This window comes from Bos javanicus, chromosome 24 (assembly GCF_032452875.1).
Source record: "Bos javanicus breed banteng chromosome 24, ARS-OSU_banteng_1.0, whole genome shotgun sequence".
NCBI classification, from domain to species: domain Eukaryota; kingdom Metazoa; phylum Chordata; class Mammalia; order Artiodactyla; family Bovidae; genus Bos; species Bos javanicus.
In genome coordinates, this window is record NC_083891.1 from 61826512 (window position 1) to 61851135 (window position 24624).

The window sequence follows — 24624 nt, forward strand, 5'->3', positions numbered from 1 at the left end:
TGCAGCTTTTGTATCCTACCAATGGTGTGGGAGAGTTCTGGTTGATCCACGTTTTCTCCACACAGGGTTTGACCAGTCTTTTAATTTTAGCTTTGTGCAATCCCATGGGCACAAGTTGGTGTCCTGTGGTGTCTGGTGTTGTGTTGTTTAGTCACTACCTCATGTCCAGCTCCTTTTTGAACCCAGGTCTCCTGCTTGGCAGTCAGATTCCTTATCACTGCACCACCAGGGAAGCCTGTCCTGTGGTGTATATGCAGTATATTCTTTATTAAGCATCTGTTATCTTTATGTTTAAAGTCACACATTGATTTTTATTACTTTGTGTTCAAAAATAACTTTCTTCATGTATGAATGATGTATAAAGAGCTGTATGTATTTAATGTATGAACGTCATGAGTTTTGAGGTGAGTATATATCTGTGAAACCATCATGCCAATCTATGTAATAAACATATCAGCTCCAAATGATTCCTCTTGCCCTGAGAAAAGTTGTGTTTTGGGGAATAAAATTTGTCAGTTCTTTGCTTTATGGGTTGGTGGACTTCAGGGTCACTTGTCAGCCCTTCTTCTCACTGGATGCTCTCCCAGTCTTATCCCATCTCTGCCTTCAGCCACAATTACCATATTTCTCTCGGTAGCTCTAACATATATATCATCTGTCTTACCTACTTAGAGACTCAGTTCACATCCCAAGTCTGAGTTCTAGATGCTTATATCTAGGCTCTTACATGGGTTACAGAGCCTTCCATGTTCTGACAGCAGTCTGCCTTTTTAACCTCATCATGCTGCACTATTTTGATTTCTATGTAGGATAATATCTTTCTATATGATCTTTTCCACGTGTGGGGGGTCACTTACACTTTGTTGAACAAAAAAGGATGAGCAACAAATGACATGAACAAGCCATGGTTTTATTGATAATGCACTTCAGAAAATTAAAAAATTTAGACATGTAAGGGTCCCACATACCACCTGAACTCAAATAAATGTGAATGTCTAGGTTTGAAAAGTAAAAATAACTTTTGAAATAGGAGCTATGATATTTCAAACTTAGTAGAAGATAGAGTATGGAAATAACTTTTAAAAATATAGTGAACAATTTGTCCAAGGAGGTGTTTTCATGGGGATTAGAGTAGGTTACATGTGTTTGTAGAAAGAGAGAGACAGAGAAACAATATTTTATCCAATACATTGTGAGTGGTGACTATACGTTTGGAAAGGAAAATGCATCCAAGGGAACCTGTTGCACCAGCATTCAAGCTCCGGAAACAGCTCTCTGAATGTCCCCCAGTGTGGCCGCTGCCCAAGGACGTCTAAGGGGAAGAGACTCGGCCACAGAAGAGGATGCTGTTGGTCTTGATGTGCTTGATGAGGAACAGGAAAGGGTGATCGCAGCGGAAACGCTCACGAAACGGTAATGATGTGCGTATAATAACCACACCGGTAGCAGCCGCGGCCTCCGTGCCCTCCTCGGTCACCTCCACAAAGGACTTGTGGAAGACCTTTGATACCACTAGATTACGTCCCCCGTTCATGCCCGAGAAGTCGGCCACCCCACCACGGAAGGCATCCACCATCCCCAGGGCTTGCAGTGTGGGCACGAGGTCGTAGCTCTCTTCCACTTTAAACCGAGGCAGGTATAAGTCCACTTCTCTCTTCCTCATATTCTGTGGGCTCGTCCACGCTATTAACTTCTCAGCAGTGAGCTGGTCTTCAAGCTGTAACAGTGGAAAAGGAACAACTGTCAGGATTCTCATGGTCATGGAGCCCACCTAACCTTGGATTGAAATGTCTGGGAAACCTTTATTTTAACAGTAAACATGAATACAGGAGATTCAGTTTATTACATTTTCTCTGAGGAGGAAACAATAACAGTCCTGAATATATATCATATGATCAAATAAATGTTTTTATACATTTATAACTTTGCTCTTTCTATGTATGTATGTACACTATATACGCGTATACAGAAATGTCTATACACATGTGTGGATGTGTGTTATATAAACATGCACACAGAAATGAAACAACATGTGTTTCATGTGAAGGTCATGTCTGACACTTTGTGACCCCATGGTCTGCATCCCTCCAGGCTCCTCTGTCCATGGCATTTCCCAGGCAGAAATACTGGAGTGGGTTGTCATTTCTTCCTCGAGGGGATCATCCTGACCCAGGGATTGAACCCGTGTCTCCTGTGGCTCGCACACTGTAGGCGGATTCTTTACCATTGAGCCACTGGCACCCACTCCAGTACTCTTGCCTGGAAAATCCCATGGATGGAGGAGCCTGGTGGGCTGCAGTCCACGGGGTCGCTGAGGGTCGGACACGACTGAGCGACTTTCACTTTCACTTTCATGCATTGGAGAAGGAAATGGCAGCCCACTCCAGTGTTATTGCCTGGAGAATCCCAGGGACGGGGAGCCTGGTGGGCTGCCATCTATGGGGACGCACAGAGTCAGACACGACTGAAGTGACTTAGCAGTAGCAGTAGCAGTAGCAGATGTTATTATTATTATTTTTTGTTCTATGCTGCCAGCCAGTACTACCAATCTATGAGCAGCCCACACAAGCACTGAATCACTGGAAATGTGAGCAATGGCAAGAAGACAGTGAATACCAGGTTTTACCTCCTGCAGACCGTCTACTTCATTGGGCAGCAGCACCAACATGCTTAGCTCTTCGCCTTTGTACGGGATTTCCAGGATCTTGGCTTGCACGTCCTCCAGTGACCCGAACTTGAAACTATTGGTTTGTTTCATCATCCGCACAGGTTTGCTTGTATCCTGCAATAAATTCATGTGCAAAAGAATGCCAAGTGAGCAGTAGGCCAGGAAAAAAATAGTATTATTGAGACACCAAACTCAGCCTCCTAAGAGATGATCTGGGAAATTTGTGTCTTAGAGATAAGAGTTTCTTCAAGGAATCCCAGGTTAATAAAGCTTAAAAAAAGGACAAGAAAATAAGCCTTGACAAATTCTATCTTCTATACGAGTTATATATTAATTACCATGTATTTAAATTTCACAGTGCATGTAGCTACACTTGGTTATAGACGTAAATTACAGACAATACCTTGTTCAGCCAAAACTTTTCCTCTGCAGTATGTTCTTCCTTAAATTTCTGGTTCCACTGCCCTTTGAAATAGATGGCGTTCACCAGAACCAGAACAGTAGAGCTGTCGAGAGAGTCTTTGGGAAGTAGGTCCTTGATTTTTCCTGCAAAGACAGAAAATCAAAGGTCTGTCATGAAAGGCACGAGTGGTTTATCTGTCAGATACGTTGAAAGTTACAAGTGATGATTAAATATTCACACAAGTCAGCCCGTGAGGGACTCCATGCCCAGCGGTTCACTAGGTGAGGCTTTGCTCACAGCCCGAGCCTGATGGAGTCGCCCTCATGCAGACGCCCCTGCTCCTGACTGGGAAGGTGTTCAGTCTGTGTGTGTGGGGACATCGGTCATTTCACAAGGAATCCTGATGAACTGATTTCTGATATTTAAGATGCCATGATATTTCTATGATACTTAAGATGCCATGCTGTGCTAAGCCTCTTCAGTCTGTGAGCCCACGGACTGCAGCCCACCAGGCTCCTCTGTCCATGGGACTCTCTAGGCAAGAATACTGGAGTGGGATGCCGTGCCCTCCTTCAGGGGCTCTTCCTGACCCAAGAATTCTGGGTGATCAATTCTGACAATACCTTGTTCATCAGAACTGATGAACAGGTCATCAATTCTGAAGAACTGATTTCAGCTGACCTTTACTGGTCAGTTTTCTTCTTCCCTTTCCTCCCTTCCTGTTCCCTCAGTAGCTTTGTCTCTTGTTTCCATTCCCTGTCTTCTTCTTCATTCTGCACATTGAGTTGCTGTAGGTTAAGCCTATGTTTCGGAAGGGAGGTAGGATACGGTTCATGGGATGGAGACGTTGTCCAGCCCCTCCCTGGGTGGGGTGGACACTGTGACAATCCAGTGGGAGGGGGACGTGGGCCAGGACCCTTCTCCTGCAGGTGGTCATTTCTGCAAGAAGGATGGTGTAATGGAGAGCGGCTTGTTTCCCAGTTAAGAAAGCAAAAGTGGACTCTTCATATTTTCTCTTAGGGATTATAACCCGGAAGTTACGCCTTTAATTTAGAAACAACTTATGAATCAAGCTGAAGTCTGAGCAGAGACTTGGGATCCACAAGACACTGTCTTCCAGGCTCAGCTGTGCCTGCAGGGGGCTGGTCATCGGAGCACCCCCGCCTGTTTCTCTCCACACTGACCTGGACCGTCCACCCCCTGCAGGGCCTCCCCCTGTCTTAAAGCCCGGTCAGGGTCCAGCACCGTGTTCACACACAGCGGCGATTCAGCCGTGGTTTGTAATGAGTGACTCTCTCATAACCTACCATTGGTTTGGCTCTCCACCCAGGAATTAATCATCTTTCGACTTTCCTCTGCAGCATTTTTAAAATCAGCAGATTCCACACTGGCTAGATAAAATTTCTGAACGTTATCCATGTATTCCTATGACATGAGCAGGAAGGAAGAAGGAATGAAAAGTAATTTGTCAGTAACTGTGTAGGTATTCCCAAATTAAATTAAATGTGTTAAATCCTGATCAAGCAGAGGTCACAGGCCAATCCCTAGCCCCCCTTACTGGTGTGCTATCACCCTCTGGACTCTCCAGCAGGGGCAGTTGTGGTCAGGGAGCCCGGCGCCCCTGGGAATAATGCCCCCGTGTGGGTCCCCAGGCTCCTCTGCACCCTCCCCGCCGCCATCCATTAGGAGATGTGGCCCGAGGACCCGGGATGCAGACCAAAGGCGTGACAGACCAGGAAACTCACCTGGAGAAACCGAAACTCCTTTTCTCCGTAGAGCCTGTTGGCGACACTCAGCTCATAGGCATCAGTGGATTTCTTTAATTCTGTCAGAAGCTTTTGAAAGTGTTGATGAACATTTCCTGGCTTTTCAACCTTCAAATGTCAAAAAGTGAGCTCATTGGAGTCTCTGTCAATGTAAACTGCACACGCCCAGGGGTCTGTGGATCCCTGTCTAGAGGGCGGTATCCCCAGGGATGATGGTTGTGGTTATTTCCCCTAATTGGTGTGTTTTACAGGTATAGCCTTCCTAATCCTTTCAGCCGGTCTCCTAGGCAATTCTTTCTCCTGCTCAGACACACCCTCTTTTCTCCTTTGAACTCCCACGCAGCGCCGTTCCTCCAGGCACTGTCTTAGCCGTCTGCAATGCTTAGGGTCACCTTCTCAGCTAAAGTTAGGCTTCTTGAGGGCCAGACCATAGTGCGTCTCTGACAGTCATCAGCTGTGTGAGAAGGTGAAATCTGTGTATCGTCCTAGGTTATGACGTGAAGCCCTGTTATACTCCTGGTGGGATTGTCTTCTAAGACCTGTTGACTCTGCCCTACGGCTCTTCGTTCTGATGGCCGCACTTCTCACTGTGGGAGCAGTGTGTGTCTGGGACTCTGCCAGCAGCTGTACACCAGCATCTCTAAGTCTTTGGCTGGATTCACATGATGACAAGAGAGTGCAGAGGGCTAAGTAGCTTCTGCAAGGAGACAGAGCCAGGTTTTCAACCCAGGCTTGTCTCAATCCAGAACCTTAACCTTGCTACCTGAGAGTTCTGGACGAGCCTATAAACAACAGCTCTCAGTTAATCACTTTCCATAATATATTTTGATGCCTACCAATTGGTCTTCATAATATGAACTACCATCATGATTTAACATTATCCAATAATAATATTAATATTATGAGTTCATACTATGCAATGTTAGAAACATGTTATAAATAGTATAGTTATTATTTTGCTATAATAACCATAATAAAATACGTACTATACATCAGAGTTTTCATTTTCCTGGCCCTGCTATTCTGTTTCACATGGATTTGCATGTATTGCAGCAGACATTTTATCATCCCCAGTTAACTGGGATGAAGTCACTGTGGCTCAGAGCAGTTGTATTGTCCACATTTGTCATTCCTGAACAACAGAGCGCAATCTGAAGCCCCTTTGGGTTTCCGAGCCCTTCCCGTGAAGCACATGCTACTCTCCTCTCAGGATAACAAAGACGTGAAGCACATATATGTAACGTGAAATGAGCTACAACTCTGTCTGCTGGGTTTCACTTAAGATGTCCCTAAAAGTGGACTTTCCCCACTTGGTCTGAAATTCCCAGTTTAAACTATGACCCTCTTGGATACGTGATCCTCTAAATCCGGTGCCCTGTGACTCACGTGCTCTTTTGCGGCTCCTCCTCTTGTGTTCTCTGCGATTTTATTGAAGTGAAGGACCTGGAGGAGACAGACAGTGGAGCAAAGAAGTGTCACCTGATATATCTGTGTGCATCACAGTCGACCAAAAAGAAAGAAAAAAGTCAGGAAGAAGAAAGGAAAGAAAATGCAAACCAAGTACCAAACCAAACAAAAAACCCCCAAAGCATAGGGAACAAAGAAAAGAAGAAAGAATATTCAGTGCAAACACTTGCTTCTTAAAAAACACAGTCGTGTGTGGGAAACACAAAGCTGCTTGAGCGCTGTCCACTTTAAAGAACTGTGTCTCGTTTTTCATTCATCGTTGAGGAAACATGTAAAGATATCTCCCGTGGACTTTAGTCAGGGCCTCACTTCTACTGAAGTCTTCCATTAAAGCCTCACCTCTGGTTGTTGGGCAGTTGTAGGGGTTCATCCCAGCCCCCAGAGGAAGTCCAGGCACAGGAGGCAGGTGGGGAGCCCTGCCCCCATAACTCTGTGCCCACCCAGTCGTGGGGCTGCTTGAGCTTCCCCTGGGACCCTGGGGACAACAGACCTGTGGTCATCTGCACAGCAGCCAGCAGACACCCCATGCAAACCTGTGATGGAAAGGCAGCTGCCACCTACCTTCTGCATTTCTGATGCGGTGTTTTCTCGGGCCCCTAAGTAAGTCATGGCTAAGGCTGACGAGATACTCAAAGGCGACAGGAAGATGTTTTCCTTCTCTGATTTTCTGATCTGGTGGAACAGATCAATTGCAAGGTGGATGATTGCTTCACTGAGGGAACTCATGGTGGCCGGATGTGGTCTGGAAGTCCTGGAAGAGCATCAGATGCATTTTATCATCACTCTAGGGAAGGAAGGTAGTCTGTAATGAGAATTTCTAAAAGAAATGCCTTATGTGTGTGTTGTGGATTTCTGGCAACGAAGATTTTTCCTTTCCATACATTTGGTAATTAGAAGACTTGAAATTAGGAATACCGGAGTGGGTTGCTATGCCTTCCTCCAGGGGATCTTCCCCACCCAGGGACTGAACCCACATCTCTTACAGCTCCTGGACTGGTAGATTTGTTCTTTACCACTAGTGCCACCTGGGAAGCCTTATTTATAGAAAACGTTTCTTAAATATAATAGAAACTTGATGTTATACATTTCATAATTGAGAGATGTACCTGTATCCATCTCATAATTAGACGACTATTGAAATTAGTATTTAAAGAACGGTTTTCGAAAAAGTAATAGCGTATCTTTACTGTTTCTTCCTTACTGACTGTACAAGAGTGGGTAAAAGTGCTTTATAACAGAGGTTTTGTTGTTCTTGTTCAGTTGCTAAGTCGTGTCCAACTCTTTGCACTCCATGGACAAGCTCCTCTGTCCTCCACTACCTCCCAGAGTTTGTCCACATTCATATTCATTGAGTCCGTGATGCTGTATAACCATCCCATCCATGCTGCCCCCTTTTCTTTTTCCTTTCAATTTTCCCAGCCTCCAGGTCTTTCCCAGTGAATTTATAACAGTTTCAAAGGCAAAACTGATGTGGTAACATCCAGCCATCTCCCATCAGGTACCTCCGTGCCTTACTTGAAGGATCTGTGGATGCTGGACAGCCTACCCCTGATACACGTGCTCCCGAAGGAACGTGGGTTTTCTTTTAGAAATAAGTAAATTACCTGTGGACTAAATCAGGAGAAAAAGTTCGTCTGTGGCAGAATATGTAAAATACCATCATACCAAATGAAATATTTAACACACGCACGATAAAACATCACATTCATTATTATTTTCAGAAAGGACTCCTGAGTTAGCGCAGAGCTGCTGGAAGCACTTACCTGTGTTCCTGGAGGAAGCAGAGGTGGGCAGGCAGCCTGTAAGCCTGTGTGCCGGGCGCGCTCAGCCCTGAATATATATACCTCTACCAGCCGCCGCCCTTGCCCCAAGGCAGGTGGTATTTCAAGATCAACTTCTGATTTCGTCACCACTTACCTTCAACTTCATGAGGAAGAAGTGTTTATGAGTCAAGACAAGATTATTGACCAACTCCTGTAAGTCCTTTCCTTCTGCCGAAGAGATTGTGCCCTACCATCCATGCTCATGGGAAACGCATGTACGTGCCTTTCCGGCACCTGTGACAGTACACTTATGTGGCAGCTTCTTCACGTGCCCTGAGGAACTAGGCCCAGCCAGAAATAACCCTTAAAAATCTTTCTTCTCTTGTTAATACATGTTGACTTGTGTTTAAGACCACTTCTAACACAAACTATTGAAACGCTGACATTTTTTAAGTTCTGAAAAGGCTGTTTCTTTAAAAATATTTTGTATACCTGGGAAAATAGCTCAATGTCTCCACTGAAGAGAGACTGGCAAACTGTGTCAGCTGTAGGTGGAGACCAGGCGTGATCTGCCTCCCCTCGAGGCTGGACCCTGGCGTGGTCCTCCCGGTGACCCCATTGTCCTCGTGGTTAATCCCAGTTGTGCCCTGGTTGCTAAGGTCAGAGGGCAGCTCATTTTCCAGCAGACTCACTTGCTCTCAGTGAGAAGAACAATGGATACAAACAGGACCCATTTTAAGGGCAGTTTTCTAATGTTTTTGTACGAAGATTTCTCAGAAAAGTAAATAGCTTGAGGTCCAGAACTACAACATTTCTCCATCATCCTGATCTGCAGCACACCCACTTCTGATTCATGACCAGAACAACAGAGTCAAATGTCTGTAAGAAAAAAGAGGAAAAAATGCGATTCTTTGAATGGCATGGCTGAGTCTCACCACTGGAGTCTCATCTCTTCAAGCATCTGGTGTTCCTGTAATAGAATAATATTAAACACTGCTGTTTTAATACAAAACACTGGGGTTTTCTATTCACCCATTTTCCTCTTTAGTACCATGTTTAGGTTGGTGAGTTGGCTTTCCCCATTTCACAGATAACAGAAATGAGCCACAGAGTGACTGAACAGAAGCCCAGGTGGTGAATTGCCCAGGTGAGCGCTCCAGGCAGGTAGCTGGTTCCAGGAGGCTGCGCGTGAATCCACTCCCCACAGGGAGGTGTAGACAGACTCGGGGTCTTTACTGACAAATCTCCTTGTGTTTAGATGAAAAGAAGCTGCGTCTTCTGCCCTCTCAGTAGAGATCATGTTCTCCCACAAAATATAAAGGGGTGGGAATGGGTCCCTAATTTCTCCTCCAAGGACGCCACAGTCATTAGGGAGGAAGGCAGGGTTTCAGATATTCTTTTAGGGTTGTGTAAAATTTAGCAATTTCATTGTGGACGTATGTTTTAATTTCTTAGGCATATACTTAAGAATGAAATCAGTGGGTCAACAGTAAGTTTCCACTTGACCGTTTAATTGGCTGAATTTCAGTCTCTGATTGATTTAGAAGAACTACCAGACTGCCTTCCCCAGCAGCTGCACCACTTTACTTCCAGCAGGTTAGGAGAAAGCACGTGTGTGTGGGCTCCAATCCTCTCCTCACCCGGCACTCAGTACTGCCCTTGGTCCAAGTGTGCAGTCCCAGCACAGCGCCCACTCACAGGAAGCCTCACCCACCACAGAGTCCCAGAAGCACAGGGATGGAGACACGAGCTGGAGGAAGGGGAGACCTGTGTGCCTAAACCGGAAAGATGATTCCTGAGCTCAGCCCTGCTGCTCTTAGGGCTCCTCCTGGTTATGTGTCCTGACCCCCGAATGACACTGGAGGTCAAAGACCCCAGAGCTGAGACTGGGTGGGCTGAGCGAGGATGGAGTCTGCTGGAGTCTAACGGCAGAGCTGAGTCTAAAGAAGAAGGAAATAAGCAGGAGAAAAGATCCAGGACGGAAAACAACAAACATGAGGAATAAGAGCTCCCAGTCAAGGCTGCGTCACGGGCGCTGTCAGAGAGCAGGGAAGCCCCCAGGCCAGAGCAGGGTGAACGTCTTTGTGTTCAAAGAGAAAGGGCTCTGAGCCCAGAGACAGAAGCAAGGAGCCCCGGCTGGGCCTGGAGGAAGCCCAGGGCACAGAGCAGGAGTCGAGGACTCAAGGGAACCACTGACTGAGCTGATTCCTCCTGTGAGTAAGTTACCGAGGTTGGTGGTGCAGAGGCTGGCTTTGAGGAAAAGCAACTAACTGATGAAGATCAAGATTTTGTTCTGAAGGAGGAAATGGCAACCCACTCCAGTATTCTTGCCTGGGAAATCCCATGGACAGAGGAGTCTGTCGGGCAACAGTCAGTCCATAGGGTGGCAAAGAGTGGGACACGACTGAGCATGTATGCAAAGCAAAGGATTTTGCTTAAATTTAGAGGGAACTTTGGTTAGTTCAAATAAGAATCCATATCGCATCCTTGTCCCCCTCCTTTTCAAAAGTCCTCCTGGCATGTATTAGACAAGGTGAAGACACCACGATGTCACACAGTGTCACAGGACACTCAGCACTTCTCAGACGATTCTGCAAGTCAGTACTTGCCACCTGCCTTTGGGTATTTTCTAAATATACCAACATCATTGGCATCATGAATCCCAGAATCCAATAAAACTGAGGAGGAAATGACATGTCCAGGAACCATCCCACATATTTCTAATACCTGTGTAGGTTGCTTCAAAATAGCTCCTCTGCTCTCCTCCTGGTTTCCTCCATCCTTGTGAAGGGCGTGAAGGTTCACCAGCTTTGCTGAGGTGCACATCCTAGGGGGCATTTTATCTCTTCCTTCTTATTACGCACGTGGTCATACCCATCTGCAGGTAAACTGGTTACTTGAGAAAACCCTTCAAGCTTTCAATAACAGGATATCTGCCAATTACTGTTTTATTTATTTATTTTTTTAAATTTTGTTTTATTTAACTTTACAATATTGTATTGGTTTTGCCATATATCAAAATGAATCTGCCACAGGTATACATGTGTTCCCCATCCTGAACCCTCCTCCCTCCCCATACCATCCCTCTGGGCCGTCCCAGTGCACCAGCCCCCAAGCATCCAGTATCGTACATCGAACCTGGACTGGCGACTCGTTTCATATATGATCAATTACTGTTTTAATATTCCCATGTAGATACAGATCCGCACAATGTAAATAGCATCTGAACAGGATGAATCAGATTTACCTTAATGTCCCTTAGTTGGGGAATGGTCTTGTCTGTAGGTGTGTCATGGCAGACTGAGACAGTTCATTCTCACCACCCGTCTCCCCATTCCCATGCCTCCAGTTCCACTTGGGACAGTCATCCTACTCTGTGCTTAGCACCATCCAACCCTCTCTCACATCTCCTGTCTCTAGAACCATTTCTACAGCCCTTCCTTTCAGCAGTTTTTGATTGACATTTAACATTCCAATTGATTTCGTGTGTGTTTGCTAAGTCACTTCAGTCGTTTCCCACTCTTTGTGACCCTCTGGGCTGTAGCCCACCAGGCTCCTCTGTCCATGGAGAGTCTCCAGGCAAGAATACTGGAGTGGGTTGCCATGCCCTCCTCCAGGGGATCTTCCCAATCCAGGGATTGAACCTGGGTCTCTTATGTCTCCCGTGTTGGCAACCTGGTTCTTTACCACCAGTGCCAACTGGGAAGCCCCTTGAATTGATTAAAATTATATATTAAGGAAGGACTGAGTAAGTCCTTAGTCAAAATTTTATTCTATAACTTCTTATCATATCAGAAAGATCGCACTGCCTCCAGGATTCGCTTTTATGGGTCTCTTAATTTTTTGGTAGAATGCAGGAAGAGAGAGACTATTCTTTGTGCATGAACTAGGAATCAGTGACTCTTGGTCTCTTACATTTGAAAGAAGGCTTCTTGATTCCGTGTGAATGTAGGGGTGATCACATAATGTGTTTGATTATCTATTTTTATAATTTCTTAATGATTCACTCTCCATTCATTGAGTTCTTAATTATGTTCCATGACTTAGTACTGAGCTTAGTGAAGGGTCTCTACCACAGTGCTAGAAGCAGGGACTTAATGACGAGGGAGGTTTGCCAAGGCTCCTTTACATTTGGTGGCCACTGACTTCCTAAGCCTCATCCTCTGAGACAAACTCTGAGACCATGATAGCACCATCCTTCCCCACCCCATGACTTCTGCAACCAGCCTCTGTGTTCCCGGACGTGACTCTGGCTTTAGCACATATCTCACCAGGACTGCCAGGGACAGCTGTCATCAGCACCTTCAGTTTCTCAGTGATCCAAGCAAGAAAACGTCAACTCCATAGACTCCAGTAAATGTCTATCATTGCTCAAGGAACGCCTGGCTCTAACTTGTTCCAGGGATTTCCTCCCTGCATCTGATGACCACCTGACAAAGCATCCTAATTCCCTATACTTCAAGTAGAAGATGTGCTCCTGAAATTCAGGGCATTGCATTGAATGTTGATGTACAGTGTTGTTTTGATGAGGTTCATGTCCTTCTTTGCATGTATTTTTGATTGCTGAAATGGTTGATTTTTTGCTCTAGTAAACTACCGTAACTTAACAGTTTAGGCACGGGAGTGTGAGAGGGCACTTCTCTGCTCTCCAGGCACTGTGTTAGGTTCCTAGGACCTCTGTCGTGAGCGGCCCACACTGAGGTTTCAAACCACCGTATTCATTCTCTCCCACTTCTGGAGGCTTGAGGTCTAAAATCAGTGTGTTCTCAGGACCACACTTCCTCGCGAGGCTCTCGGGGAGAAATCTCTTTACCTTTTCTACTCCCTGGTGGTTCCTCGAGTTTCCGGGCCTGTGCCTCTGTCTCAACATGACCGTCTTCCCTGTGTCTCTTCTCTTCATAGAAGGGTCCAGTCATTGGATGAGGACCCAGCTTGAGTCAGTACGATCTTATGTTAACTAGCTATGTCTATGATCTATTTACACATAAGGTCACACTCTGTGATTAGAAATAAAGGGGGGGGGTGTGGGGGGCAGAGGAAGGTCTCTTCAGTGCGGTACCACCAGCGATCCTATCAGCCAAACTACACACTCGTAAGAGTCTGGAGAGAAGCCATGGCAGTATCTCTCCATGAGCACGAGACATTTATCTGTATCCATGCGGTCCTGAGCAAGCCTGCGCAGCGCGGACACTGAGAGCTCAGGACACGAGGCCCTGGAGCAGCGGGGCCGGGGGGCGGCGCGCAGGAGGCGGTCAGGGCCTCGCAGGGCGGCCTGCGGGTGTGGGCGGCTCTGTCGTGGCTCCGGCGGTGCTTCTCCTCCCCAGAACCCAGAAGGGTGAGGAGAGATGCGCTCTGGCTTGTTCCTGGTTGCAGGGCCACTAAGCGTGGCAGCAGTTCAGAGCCCCAGGAGGTGAAGTCCTCGTTTCAAGGGTGGAGATGGGAGGGCAGCGCGGGAAACTGGCTGCCCCGGCAGGGGCTTTTCCTGAGGCCTTCCTGGAGGCTTAGCTCCAAAGCCGAGGTGTGTTTAATGGTGGAGCCCTGCTGACCCAGCTCCCTTGTTTAGATGCTGTGCGTGTTTGGTGAGAGAGAGGCAGAGAGAGAGAACGTGTAGGGAGGCAGGGAGAGGAAAAGAGGGGGAGAGAGAGAGAGGTGGAAGGGAGGGCGGTGCAGAGGGAGGCAGAGAGACTGAGCCCCGGCGGCGGACCGGGGTCCTGGACCGTCACAGCTGAGGTTCCAGCCCCTGCGTGAGGCTGGAAGGCTGCCCCCAGCACCCCTTGGAGCAAGCTTCCAGCTGCCTATGGAGGCATTATTACTGTACGAAGCTGCAACATCTCAAGGGCCTGTGTTCTGTCTCCAGACTTAGCTACCTGAGAATCTCCTGCGTTCACAGGGGCAGGTTTCCCAACCTGCCCACATGTCACAAAAGAACAGTGAGCTTGTCGCCTCCCTCAGATCTTCCTGATGAGACACGCCTGGGAGCAACCAAGACAAATCTCCTTTACTGATGGATCAAGACTGCACAGGCCCACTCACAGGGCTTCTGCTTCCCTGGCTCATAGAGATTCCTGTACGCTGTGAAGGGTGCAGCATCCGAAGGGCAGTAGTCAGCTCAGAATGACTTGTTCTGAAGATAAGATAAGGCAAGGTGATGGAAGGAGTAATGACAACTTTTCACTAACAACATAACTTCTCAAATCTTTCACTGTTTTCAGATTGGGATCTTTTGGAGACCCAACCAGAGGAGCGTCTGGAAATCTACTCAAACTAAATGTGATATTTCTACCTATGAGTTTACACTGGACACATTTTTATGTTATTCCTGATACTTATTCAAACACAAGGAAATACCAAAACTCTGGAGTGTTTCATGGTTATATAGTTTTAAGATACGTTGGGTTAAACCCATGAATGGAACTTATAAAATTTCTTGCCAATACAGTGTGTAGTATTCAATTAATATACAACCTTTGTGTTATCAATCCTATAAAAATTTCTTCTCTTATGAAGGTGATTCCTCATTTGTTTCATCTCTGGAAATGTTTAGTGATTCAACCTGCCAATAGCAAAGCTTAAGACTTACGTTAGCCACACAACCAATGAGTGTTTAGTGGTATCCATCTTCGTCTTAAGTGAAATAGCACAGGGAAATTATGCTCTGATCCATCTCATTCAATAAAATACTAGCTTTCATATTTAATAATTGGCTATCACTTTTTGTATTTTTTACTATTATTTCCTATGATCGTATTGTTCTAAGTGTTTCAACGTCTCTTGTATTGAGATGTAACTACATTCGTTGTCGATTAGTCGTTTGGTTTATCTGACTCTTTGAGACCCCATGGACTGACTGTAGCCCACCAGGCTTCTCTGTCCGTGGGATTCTCCCGGCACGAACACTGGCAAGGGCAGCCCTTCCCTTCTCCAGGGGACCTTTCCAACCCAGGGATCAAATCCATGTCTCCTGCATTGTCAGGCGGGTTCTTTACCACTGAGCCACCGGGGATGCCCAGCTACATTTATCCATAGTGTAAAATTGTCATCTGAGGGGATTACATAACACACACTCATTCTTTTCAGTCTCTTGTTTGCACAGCACAGCGTGTAGGAGTTTAATCCATGTTGCTTCCGTAGTTTTTCCTTTTTATCTCTAAGTACTGTTCTTGGGTTTGTACTTTCCTTCACCTGTTTTGTTCGCCTGTTAGACACTTGAGGTTTTGCCAGCTTTCTGGCCATTACGAATAAGGCTTCAGTGAACATTTGTGTCTTAGTCCTTTTGTGGTGGATGTATTCATATCTCTTGGGTAAAATCAGGATGTGGAGTTACTGGTCTGGTAATAGTCTGGTCAACTTTTAACCCTGTAAGAAAGTAGTGATATGTGCCACTTTGTGTACTTGAGAAAGACTTTCTCTAGAAGTGCATTGCTCAGCCAAGGAGATATGTGGTTTTCTGGAGACATCACCCAGATGGCAGCATAGGAGACCCCAGCTTCCCCTCTCCCTTAGAGATCAACAGTGTGACAGCTGTTCTTGAACAACACACCTCCCGAAAAAGAAATGACAATACTGTGATGAGAGAGTGTGAATGATGTATGAATGATGAATGGTGTATAAAGAGCTGTACGTATTTACTGTATGAACGTCAGGAGTTTTGAGGTGAGTATATATCTGTGAAACCATCATGCCAGTCTATGTAATAAACATATCACCTCCAAATGATTCCTCTTGCCCTGAGAGAGCAGTGTTAGTGCAAGCTGTGCTGGTGGTCACTTTGTAGAAAATGAGTGTATCAGATTTGTATGTAGAAAATGAGTGTACTGCATGTTCACCTTCAACTTACTCAGTGCTATGGGCCAATAATATTTTAATACAGATTGAAAAAATAAAATTGCATGACTATTTTCCTGAGTGGTTGCAGCTTTTGTATCCTACCAATGGTGTGGGAGAGTTCTGGTTGATCCACGTTTTCTCCACACAGGGTTTGACCAGTCTTTTAATTTTAGCTTTGTGCAATCCCATGGGCACAAGTTGGTGTCCTGTGGTGTCTGGTGTTGTGTTGTTTAGTCACTACCTCATGTCCAGCTCCTTTTTGAACCCAGGTCTCCTGCTTGGCAGTCAGATTCCTTATCACTGCACCACCAGGGAAGCCTGTCCTGTGGTGTATATGCAGTATATTCTTTATTAAGCATCTGTTATCTTTATGTTTAAAGTCACACATTGATTTTTATTACTTTGTGTTCAAAAATAACTTTCTTCATGTATGAATGATGTATAAAGAGCTGTATGTATTTAATGTATGAACGTCATGAGTTTTGAGGTGAGTATATATCTGTGAAACCATCATGCCAATCTATGTAATAAACATATCAGCTCCAAATGATTCCTCTTGCCCTGAGAAAAGTTGTGTTTTGGGGAATAAAATTTGTCAGTTCTTTGCTTTATGGGTTGGTGGACTTCAGGGTCACTTGTCAGCCCTTCTTCTCACTGGATGCTCTCCCAGTCTTATCCCATCTCTGCCTTCAGCCACAATTACCATATTTCTCTCGGTAGCTCTAACATATATATCATCTGTCTTACCTACTTAGAGACTCAGTTCACATCCCAAGTCTGAGTTCTAGATGCTTATATCTAGGCTCTTACATGGGTTACAGAGCCTTCCATGTTCTGACAGCAGTCTGCCTTTTTAACCTCATCATGCTGCACTATTTTGATTTCTATGTAGGATAATATCTTTCTATATGATCTTTTCCACGTGTGGGGGGTCACTTACACTTTGTTGAACAAAAAAGGATGAGCAACAAATGACATGAACAAGCCATGGTTTTATTGATAATGCACTTCAGAAAATTAAAAAATTTAGACATGTAAGGGTCCCACATACCACCTGAACTCAAATAAATGTGAATGTCTAGGTTTGAAAAGTAAAAATAACTTTTGAAATAGGAGCTATGATATTTCAAACTTAGTAGAAGATAGAGTATGGAAATAACTTTTAAAAATATAGTGAACAATTTGTCCAAGGAGGTGTTTTCATGGGGATTAGAGTAGGTTACATGTGTTTGTAGAAAGAGAGAGACAGAGAAACAATATTTTATCCAATACATTGTGAGTGGTGACTATACGTTTGGAAAGGAAAATGCATCCAAGGGAACCTGTTGCACCAGCATTCAAGCTCCGGAAACAGCTCTCTGAATGTCCCCCAGTGTGGCCGCTGCCCAAGGACATCTAAGGGGAAGAGACTCGGCCACAGAAGAGGATGCTGTTGGTCTTGATGTGCTTGATGAGGAACAGGAAAGGGTGATCGCAGCGGAAACGCTCACGAAACGGTAATGATGTGCGTATAATAACCACACCGGTAGCAGCCGCGGCCTCCGTGCCCTCCTCGGTCACCTCCACAAAGGACTTGTGGAAGACCTTTGATACCACTAGATTACGTCCCCCGTTCATGCCCGAGAAGTCGGCCACCCCACCACGGAAGGCGTCCACCATCCCCAGGGCTTGCAGTGTGGGCACGAGGTCGTAGCTCTCTTCCACTTTAAACCGAGGCAGGTATAAGTCCACTTGTCTCTTCCTCATATTCTGTGGGCTCGTCCACGCTATTAACTTCTCAGCAGTGAGCTGGTCTTCAAGCTGTAACAGTGGAAAAGGAACAACTGTCAGGATTCTCATGGTCATGGAGCCCACCTAACCTTGGATTGAAATGTCTGGGAAACCTTTATTTTAACAGTAAACATGAATACAGGAGATTCAGTTTATTACATTTTCTCTGAGGAGGAAACAATAACAGTCCTGAATATATATCATATGATCAAATAAATGTTTTTATACATTTATAACTTTGCTCTTTCTATGTATGTATGTACACTATATACGCGTATACAGAAATGTCTATACACATGTGTGGATGTGTGTTATATAAACATGCACACAGAAATGAAACAACATGTGTTTCATGTGAAGGTCATGTCTGACACTTTGTGACCCCATGGTCTGTATCCCTCCAGGCTCCTCTGTCCATGGCATTTCCCAGGCAGAAATACTGGAGTGGGTTGTCATTTCTTCCTCGAGGGGATCATCCTGACCCAGGGATTGAACCCGTGTCTCCTGTGGCTCGCACACTGTAGGCGGATTCTTTACCATTGAGCCACTGGCACCCACTCCAGTACTCTTGCCTGGAAAATCCCATGGATGGAGGAGCCTGGTGGGCTGCAGTCCACGGGGTCGCTGAGGGTCGGACACGACTGAGCGACTTCACTTTCACTTTTCACTTTCATGCATTGGAGAAGGAAATGGCAGCCCACTCCAGTGTTATTGCCTGGAGAATCCCAGGGACGGGGAGCCTGGTGGGCTGCCATCTATGGGGACGCACAGAGTCAGACACGACTGAAGTGACTTAGCAGTAGCAGTAGCAGTAGCAGATGTTATTATTATTATTTTTTGTTCTATGCTGCCAGCCAGTACTACCAATCTATGAGCAGCCCACACAAGCACTGAATCACTGGAAATGTGAGCAATGGCAAGAAGACAGTGAATACCAGGTTTTACCTCCTGCAGACCGTCTACTTCATTGGGCAGCAGCACCAACATGCTTAGCTCTTCGCCTTTGTACGGGATTTCCAGGATCTTGGCTTGCACGTCCTCCAGTGACCCGAACTTGAAACTATTGGTTTGTTTCATCATCTGCACAGGTTTGCTTGTATCCTGCAATAAATTCATGTGCAAAAGAATGCCAAGTGAGCAGTAGGCCAGGAAAAAAATAGTATTATTGAGACACCAAACTCAGCCTCCTAAGAGATGATCTGGGAAATTTGTGTCTTAGAGATAAGAGTTTCTTCAAGGAATCCCAGGTTAATAAAGCTTAAAAAAAGGACAAGAAAATAAGCCTTGACAAATTCTATCTTCTATACGAGTTATATATTAATTACCATGTATTTAAATTTCACAGTGCATGTAGCTACACTTGGTTATAGACGTAAATTACAGACAATACCTTGTTCAGCCAAAATTTTTCCTCTGCAGTATGTTCTTCCTTAAATTTCTGGTTCCACTGCCCTTTGAAATAGACGGCGTTCACCAGAACCAGAACAGTAGAGCTGTCGAGAGAGTCTTTGGGAAGTAGGTCCTTGATTTTTCCTGCAAAGACAGAAAATCAAAGGTCTGTCATGAAAGGCACGAGTGGTTTATCTGTCAGATACGTTGAAAGTTACAAGTGATGATTAAATATTCACACAAGTCAGCCCGTGAGGGACTCCATGCCCAGCGGTTCACTAGGTGAGGCTTTGCTCACAGCCCGAGCCTGATGGAGTCGCCCTCATGCAGACGCCCCTGCTCCTGACTGGGAAGGTGTTCAGTCTGTGTGTGTGGGGACATCGGTCATTTCACAAGGAATCCTGATGAACTGATTTCTGATATTTAAGATGCCATGATATTTCTATGATACTTAAGATGCCATGCTGTGCTAAGCCTCTTCAGTCTGTGAGCCCACGGACTGCAGCCCACCAGGCTCCTCTGTCCATGGGACTCTCTAGGCAAGAATACTGGAGTGGGATGCCGTGCCCTCCTTCAGGGGCTCTTCCTGACCCAAGAATTCTGGGTCATCAATTCTGACAATACCTTGTTCATCAGAACTGATGAACAGGTCATCAATTCTGAAGAACTGATTTCAGCTGACCTTTACTGGTCAGTTTTCTTCTTCCCTTTCCTCCCTTCCTGTTCCCTCAGTAGCTTTGTCTCTTGTTTCCATTCCCTGTCTTCTTCATTCTGCACATTGAGTTGCTGTAGGTTAAGCCTATGTTTTGGAAGGGAGGTAGGATACGGTTCATGGGATGGAGACGTTGTCCAGCCCCTCCCTGGGTGGGGTGGACACTGTGACAATCCAGTGGGAGGGGGACGTGGGCCAGGACCCTTCTCCTGCAGGTGGTCATTTCTGCAAGAAGGATGGTGTAATGGAGAGCGGCTTGTTTCCCAGTTAAGAAAGCAAAAGTGGACTCTTCATATTTTCTCTTAGGGATTATAACCCGGAAGTTACGCCTTTAATTTAGAAACAACTTATGAATCAACCTGAAGTCTGAGCAGAGACTTGGGATCCACAAGACACTGTCTTCCAGGCTCAGCTGTGCCTGCAGGGGGCTGGTCATCAGAGCACCCCCGCCTGTTTCTCTCCACACTGACCTGGACCGTCCACCCCCTGCAGGGCCTCCCCCTGTCTTAAAGCCCGGTCAGGGTCCAGCACCGTGTTCACACACAGCGGCGATTCAGCCGTGGTTTGTAATGAGTGACTCTCTCATAACCTACCATTGGTTTGGCTCTCCACCCAGGAATTAATCATCTTTCGACTTTCCTCTGCAGCATTTTTAAAATCAGCAGATTCCACACTGGCTAGATAAAATTTCTGAACGTTATCCATGTATTCCTATGACATGAGCAGGAAGGAAGAAGGAATGAAAAGTAATTTGTCAGTAACTGTGTAGGTATTCCCAAATTAAATTAAATGTGTTAAATCCTGATCAAGCAGAGGTCACAGGCCAATCCCTAGCCCCCCCTTACTGGTGTGCTATCACCCTCTGGACTCTCCAGCAGGGGCAGTTGTGGTCAGGGAGCTCGGCGCCCCTGGGAATAATGCCTCCGTGTGGGTCCCCAGGCTCCTCTGCACCCTCCCCGCCGCCATCCATTAGGAGATGTGGCCCGAGGACCTGGGATGCAGACCAAAGGTGTGACAGACCAGGAAACTCACCTGGAGAAACCGAAACTCCTTTTCTCTGTAGAGCCTGTTGGCGACACTCAGCTCATAGGCATCAGTGGATTTCTTTAATTCTGTCAGAAGCTTTTGAAAGTGTTGATGAACATTTCCTGGCTTTTCAACCTTCAAATGTCAAAAAGTGAGCTCATTGGAGTCTCTGTCAATGTAAACTCTACATGCCCAGGGGTCTGTGGATCCCTGTCTAGAGGGCGGTATCCCCAGGGATGATGGTTGTGGTTATTTCCCCTAATTGGTGTGTTTTACAGGTATAGCCTTCCTAATCCTTTCAGCCGGTCTCCTAGGCAATTCTTTCTCCTGCTCAGACACACCCTCTTTTCTCCTTTGAACTCCCACGCAGCGCCGTTCCTCCAGGCACTGTCTTAGCCGTCTGCAATGCTTAGGGTCACCTTCTCAGCTAAAGTTAGGCTTCTTGAGGGCCAGACCATAGTGCGTCTCTGACAGTCATCAGCTGTGTGAGAAGGTGAAATCTGTGTATCGTCCTAGGTTATGACGTGAAGCCCTGTTATACTCCTGGTGGGATTGTCTTCTAAGACCTGTTGACTCTGCCCTACGGCTCTTCGTTCTGATGGCCGCACTTCTCGGTGTGGGAGCAGTGTGTGTCTGGGACTCTGCCAGCAGCTGTACACCAGCATCTCTAAGTCTTTGGCTGGATTCACATGATGACAAGAGAGTGCAGAGGGCTAAGTAGCTTCTGCAAGGAGACAGAGCCAGGTTTTCAACCCAGGCTTGTCTCAATCCAGAACCTTAACCTTGCTACCTGAGAGTTCTGGACGAGCCTATAAACAACAGCTCTCAGTTAATCACTTTCCATAATATATTTTGATGCCTACCAATTGGTCTTCATAATATGAACTACCATCATGATTTAACATTATCCAATAATAATATTAATATTATGAGTTCATACTATGCAATGTTAGAAACATGTTATAAATAGTATAGTTATTATTTTGCTATAATAACCATAATAAAATACGTACTATACATCAGAGTTTTCATTTTCCTGGCCCTGCTATTCTGTTTCACATGGATTTGCATGTATTGCAGCAGACATTTTATCATCCCCAGTTAACTGGGATGAAGTCACTGTGGCTCAGAGCAGTTGTATTGTCCACATTTGTCATTCCTGAACAACAGAGCGCAGTCTGAAGCCCCTTTGGGTTTCCGAGCCCTTCCCGTGAAGCACATGCTACTCTCCTCTCAGGATAACAAAGACGTGAAGCACATATATGTAACGTGAAATGAGCTACAACTCTGTCTGCTGGGTTTCACTTAAGATGTCCCTAAAAGTGGACTTTCCCCACTTGGTCTGAAATTCCCAGTTTAAACTATGACCCTTGTGGATACGTGATCCTCTAAATCCGGTGCCCTGTGACTCACGTGCTCTTTTGCGGCTCCTCCTCTTGTGTTCTCTGCGATTTTATTGAAGTGAAGGACCTGGAGGAGACAGACAGTGGAGCAAAGAAGTGTCACCTGATATATCTGTGTGCATCACAGTCGACCAAAAAGAAAGAAAAAAGTCAGGAAGAAGAAAGGAAAGAAAATGCAAACCAAGTACCAAACCAAACAAAAAACCCCCAAAGCATAGGGAACAAAGAAAAGAAGAAAGAATATTCAGTGCAAACACTTGCTTCTTAAAAAACACAGTCGTGTGTGGGAAACACAAAGCTGCTTGAGCGCTGTCCACTTTAAAGAACTGTGTCTCGTTTTTCATTCATCGTTGAGGAAACATGTAAAGATATCTCCCGTGGACTTTAGTCAGGGCCTCACTTCTACTGAAGTCTTCCATTAAAGCCTCACCTCTGGTTGTTGGGCAGTTGTAGGGGTTCATCCCAGCCCCCAGAGGAAGTCCAGGCACAGGAGGCAGGTGGGGAGCCCTGCCCCCATAACTCTGTGCCCACCCAGTCGTGGGGCTGCTTGAGCTTCCCCTGGGACCCTGGGGACAACAGACCTGTGGTCATCTGCACAGCAGCCAGCAGACACCCCATGCAAACCTGTGATGGAAAGGCAGCTGCCACCTACCTTCTGCATCTGTGATGCGGTGTTTTCTCTGGCCCCTAAGTAAGTCATGGCTAAGGCTGACGAGATACTCAAAGGCGACAGGAAGATGTTTTCCTTCTCTGATTTTCTGATCTGGTGGAACAGATCAATTGCAAGGTGGATGATTGCTTCACTGAGGGAACTCATGGTGGCCGGATGTGGTCTGGAAGTCCTGGAAGAGCATCAGATGCATTTTATCATCACTCTAGGGAAGGAAGGTAGTCTGTAATGAGAATTTCTAAAAGAAATGCCTTATGTGTGTGTTGTGGATTTCTGGCAACGAAGATTTTTCCTTTGTATACATTTAGTAATTAGAAGGCTTGAAATTAGAAATACCGGAGTGGGTTGCTATGCCTTCCTCCAGGGGATCTTCCCCACCCAGGGACTGAACCCACATCTCTTACAGCTCCTGGACTGGTAGATTTGTTCTTTACCACTAGTGCCACCTGGGAAGCCTTATTTATAGAAAACGTTTCTTAAATATAATAGAAACTTGATGTTATACATTTCATAATTGAGAGATGTACCTGTATCCATCTCATAATTAGACGACTATTGAAATTAATACTTAAAGAACGGTTTTCGAAAAAGTAATAGCGTATCTTTACTGTTTCTTCCTTACTGACTGTACAAGAGTGGGTAAAAGTGCTTTATAACAGAGGTTTTGTTGTTCTTGTTCAGTTGCTAAGTCGTGTCCAACTCTTTGCACTCCATGGACAAGCTCCTCTGTCCTCCACTACCTCCCAGAGTTTGTCCACATTCATATTCATTGAGTCCGTGATGCTGTATAACCATCCCATCCATGCTGCCCCCTTTTCTTTTTCCTTTCAATTTTCCCAGCCTCCAGGTCTTTCCCAGTGAATTTATAACAGATTCAAAGGCAAAACTGATGTGGTAACATCCAGCCATCTCCCATCAGGTACCTCCGTGCCTTACTTGAAGGATCTGTGGATGCTGGACAGCCTACCCCTGATACACGTGCTCCCAAAGGAACGTGGGTTTTCTTTTAGAAATAAGTAAATTACCTATGGACTAAATCAAGAGAAAAAGTTCGTCTGTGGCAGAATATGTAAAATACCATCATACCAAATGAAATATTTAACACACGCACGATAAAACATCACATTCATTATTATTTTCAGAAAGGACTCCTGAGTTAGCGCAGAGCTGCTGGAAGCACTTACCTGTGTTCCTGGAGGAAGCAGAGGTGGGCAGGCAGCCTGCAAGCCTGTGTGCCGGGCGCGCTCAGCCCTGAATATATACCTCTTCCAGCCGCTGCCCGTGCCCCAAGGCAGCTGGTATTTCAAGATCAACTTCTGATTTCTTCACCAGTTACCTTCAACTTCATGAGGAAGAAGTGTTTATGAGTCAAGACAAGATTATTGACCAACTCCTGTAGGTCCTTTCCTTCTGCCGAAGAGATTGTGCCCTACCATCCGTGCTCATGGGAAACGCATGTACGTGCCTTTCCGACACCTGTGACAGTACAGTTATGTGGCAGCTTCTTCACGTACCCTCAGGAACTAGGCCCAGCCAGAAATAACCCTTAAAAATCTTTCTTCTCTTGTTAATACATGTTGACTTGTGTTTAAGACCACTTCTAACACAAACTATTGAAACGCTGACATTTTTTAAGTTCTGAAAAGGCTGTTTTTTTAAAAATATTTTGTATGCCCGGGAAAATAGCTCAATGTCTCCACTGAAGAGAGATTGGCAAACTGTGTCAGCTGTAGGTGGAGACCAGGCATGATCTGCCTCCC

At 45.6% G+C, this 24624-nt stretch overlaps 2 protein-coding genes across 4 annotated transcripts; both read right to left on the reverse strand.

Moving 5' to 3' along the window:
* Positions 1-889: 889 nt before the first annotated feature.
* On the reverse strand, positions 890-8139 carry LOC133237841 (serpin B3-like). 2 transcript variants are annotated; one of them, XM_061400401.1, is made up of 8 exons: positions 8068-8139; positions 6866-7055; positions 6224-6280; positions 4817-4945; positions 4379-4496; positions 3072-3214; positions 2627-2782; positions 890-1717 (listed from the first exon to the last, which is right to left on the reverse strand). In XM_061400401.1, the coding sequence occupies exons 2-8, from the start codon at positions 7028-7030 to the stop codon at positions 1313-1315; spliced, it is 1173 nt and encodes a 390-aa protein (XP_061256385.1). In that variant the 5' UTR covers positions 7031-7055; positions 8068-8139; the 3' UTR covers positions 890-1312. The 2 variants fall into 2 exon arrangements, with proteins under 2 accessions (XP_061256385.1, XP_061256386.1); XM_061400402.1 differs by having other exon boundaries at positions 6866-7088; positions 8068-8116.
* Positions 8140-16866: 8727 nt separating this feature from the next.
* On the reverse strand, positions 16867-24157 carry LOC133237842 (serpin B3-like). 2 transcript variants are annotated; one of them, XM_061400404.1, is made up of 8 exons: positions 24049-24157; positions 22847-23036; positions 22205-22261; positions 20798-20926; positions 20359-20476; positions 19055-19197; positions 18610-18765; positions 16867-17694 (listed from the first exon to the last, which is right to left on the reverse strand). In XM_061400404.1, exons 2-8 carry the CDS (start codon positions 23009-23011, stop codon positions 17290-17292), a joined length of 1173 nt encoding a protein of 390 aa, XP_061256388.1. In that variant the 5' UTR covers positions 23012-23036; positions 24049-24157; the 3' UTR covers positions 16867-17289. The 2 variants fall into 2 exon arrangements, with proteins under 2 accessions (XP_061256388.1, XP_061256389.1); XM_061400405.1 differs by having other exon boundaries at positions 22847-23069; positions 24049-24135.
* Positions 24158-24624: the final 467 nt, after the last annotated feature.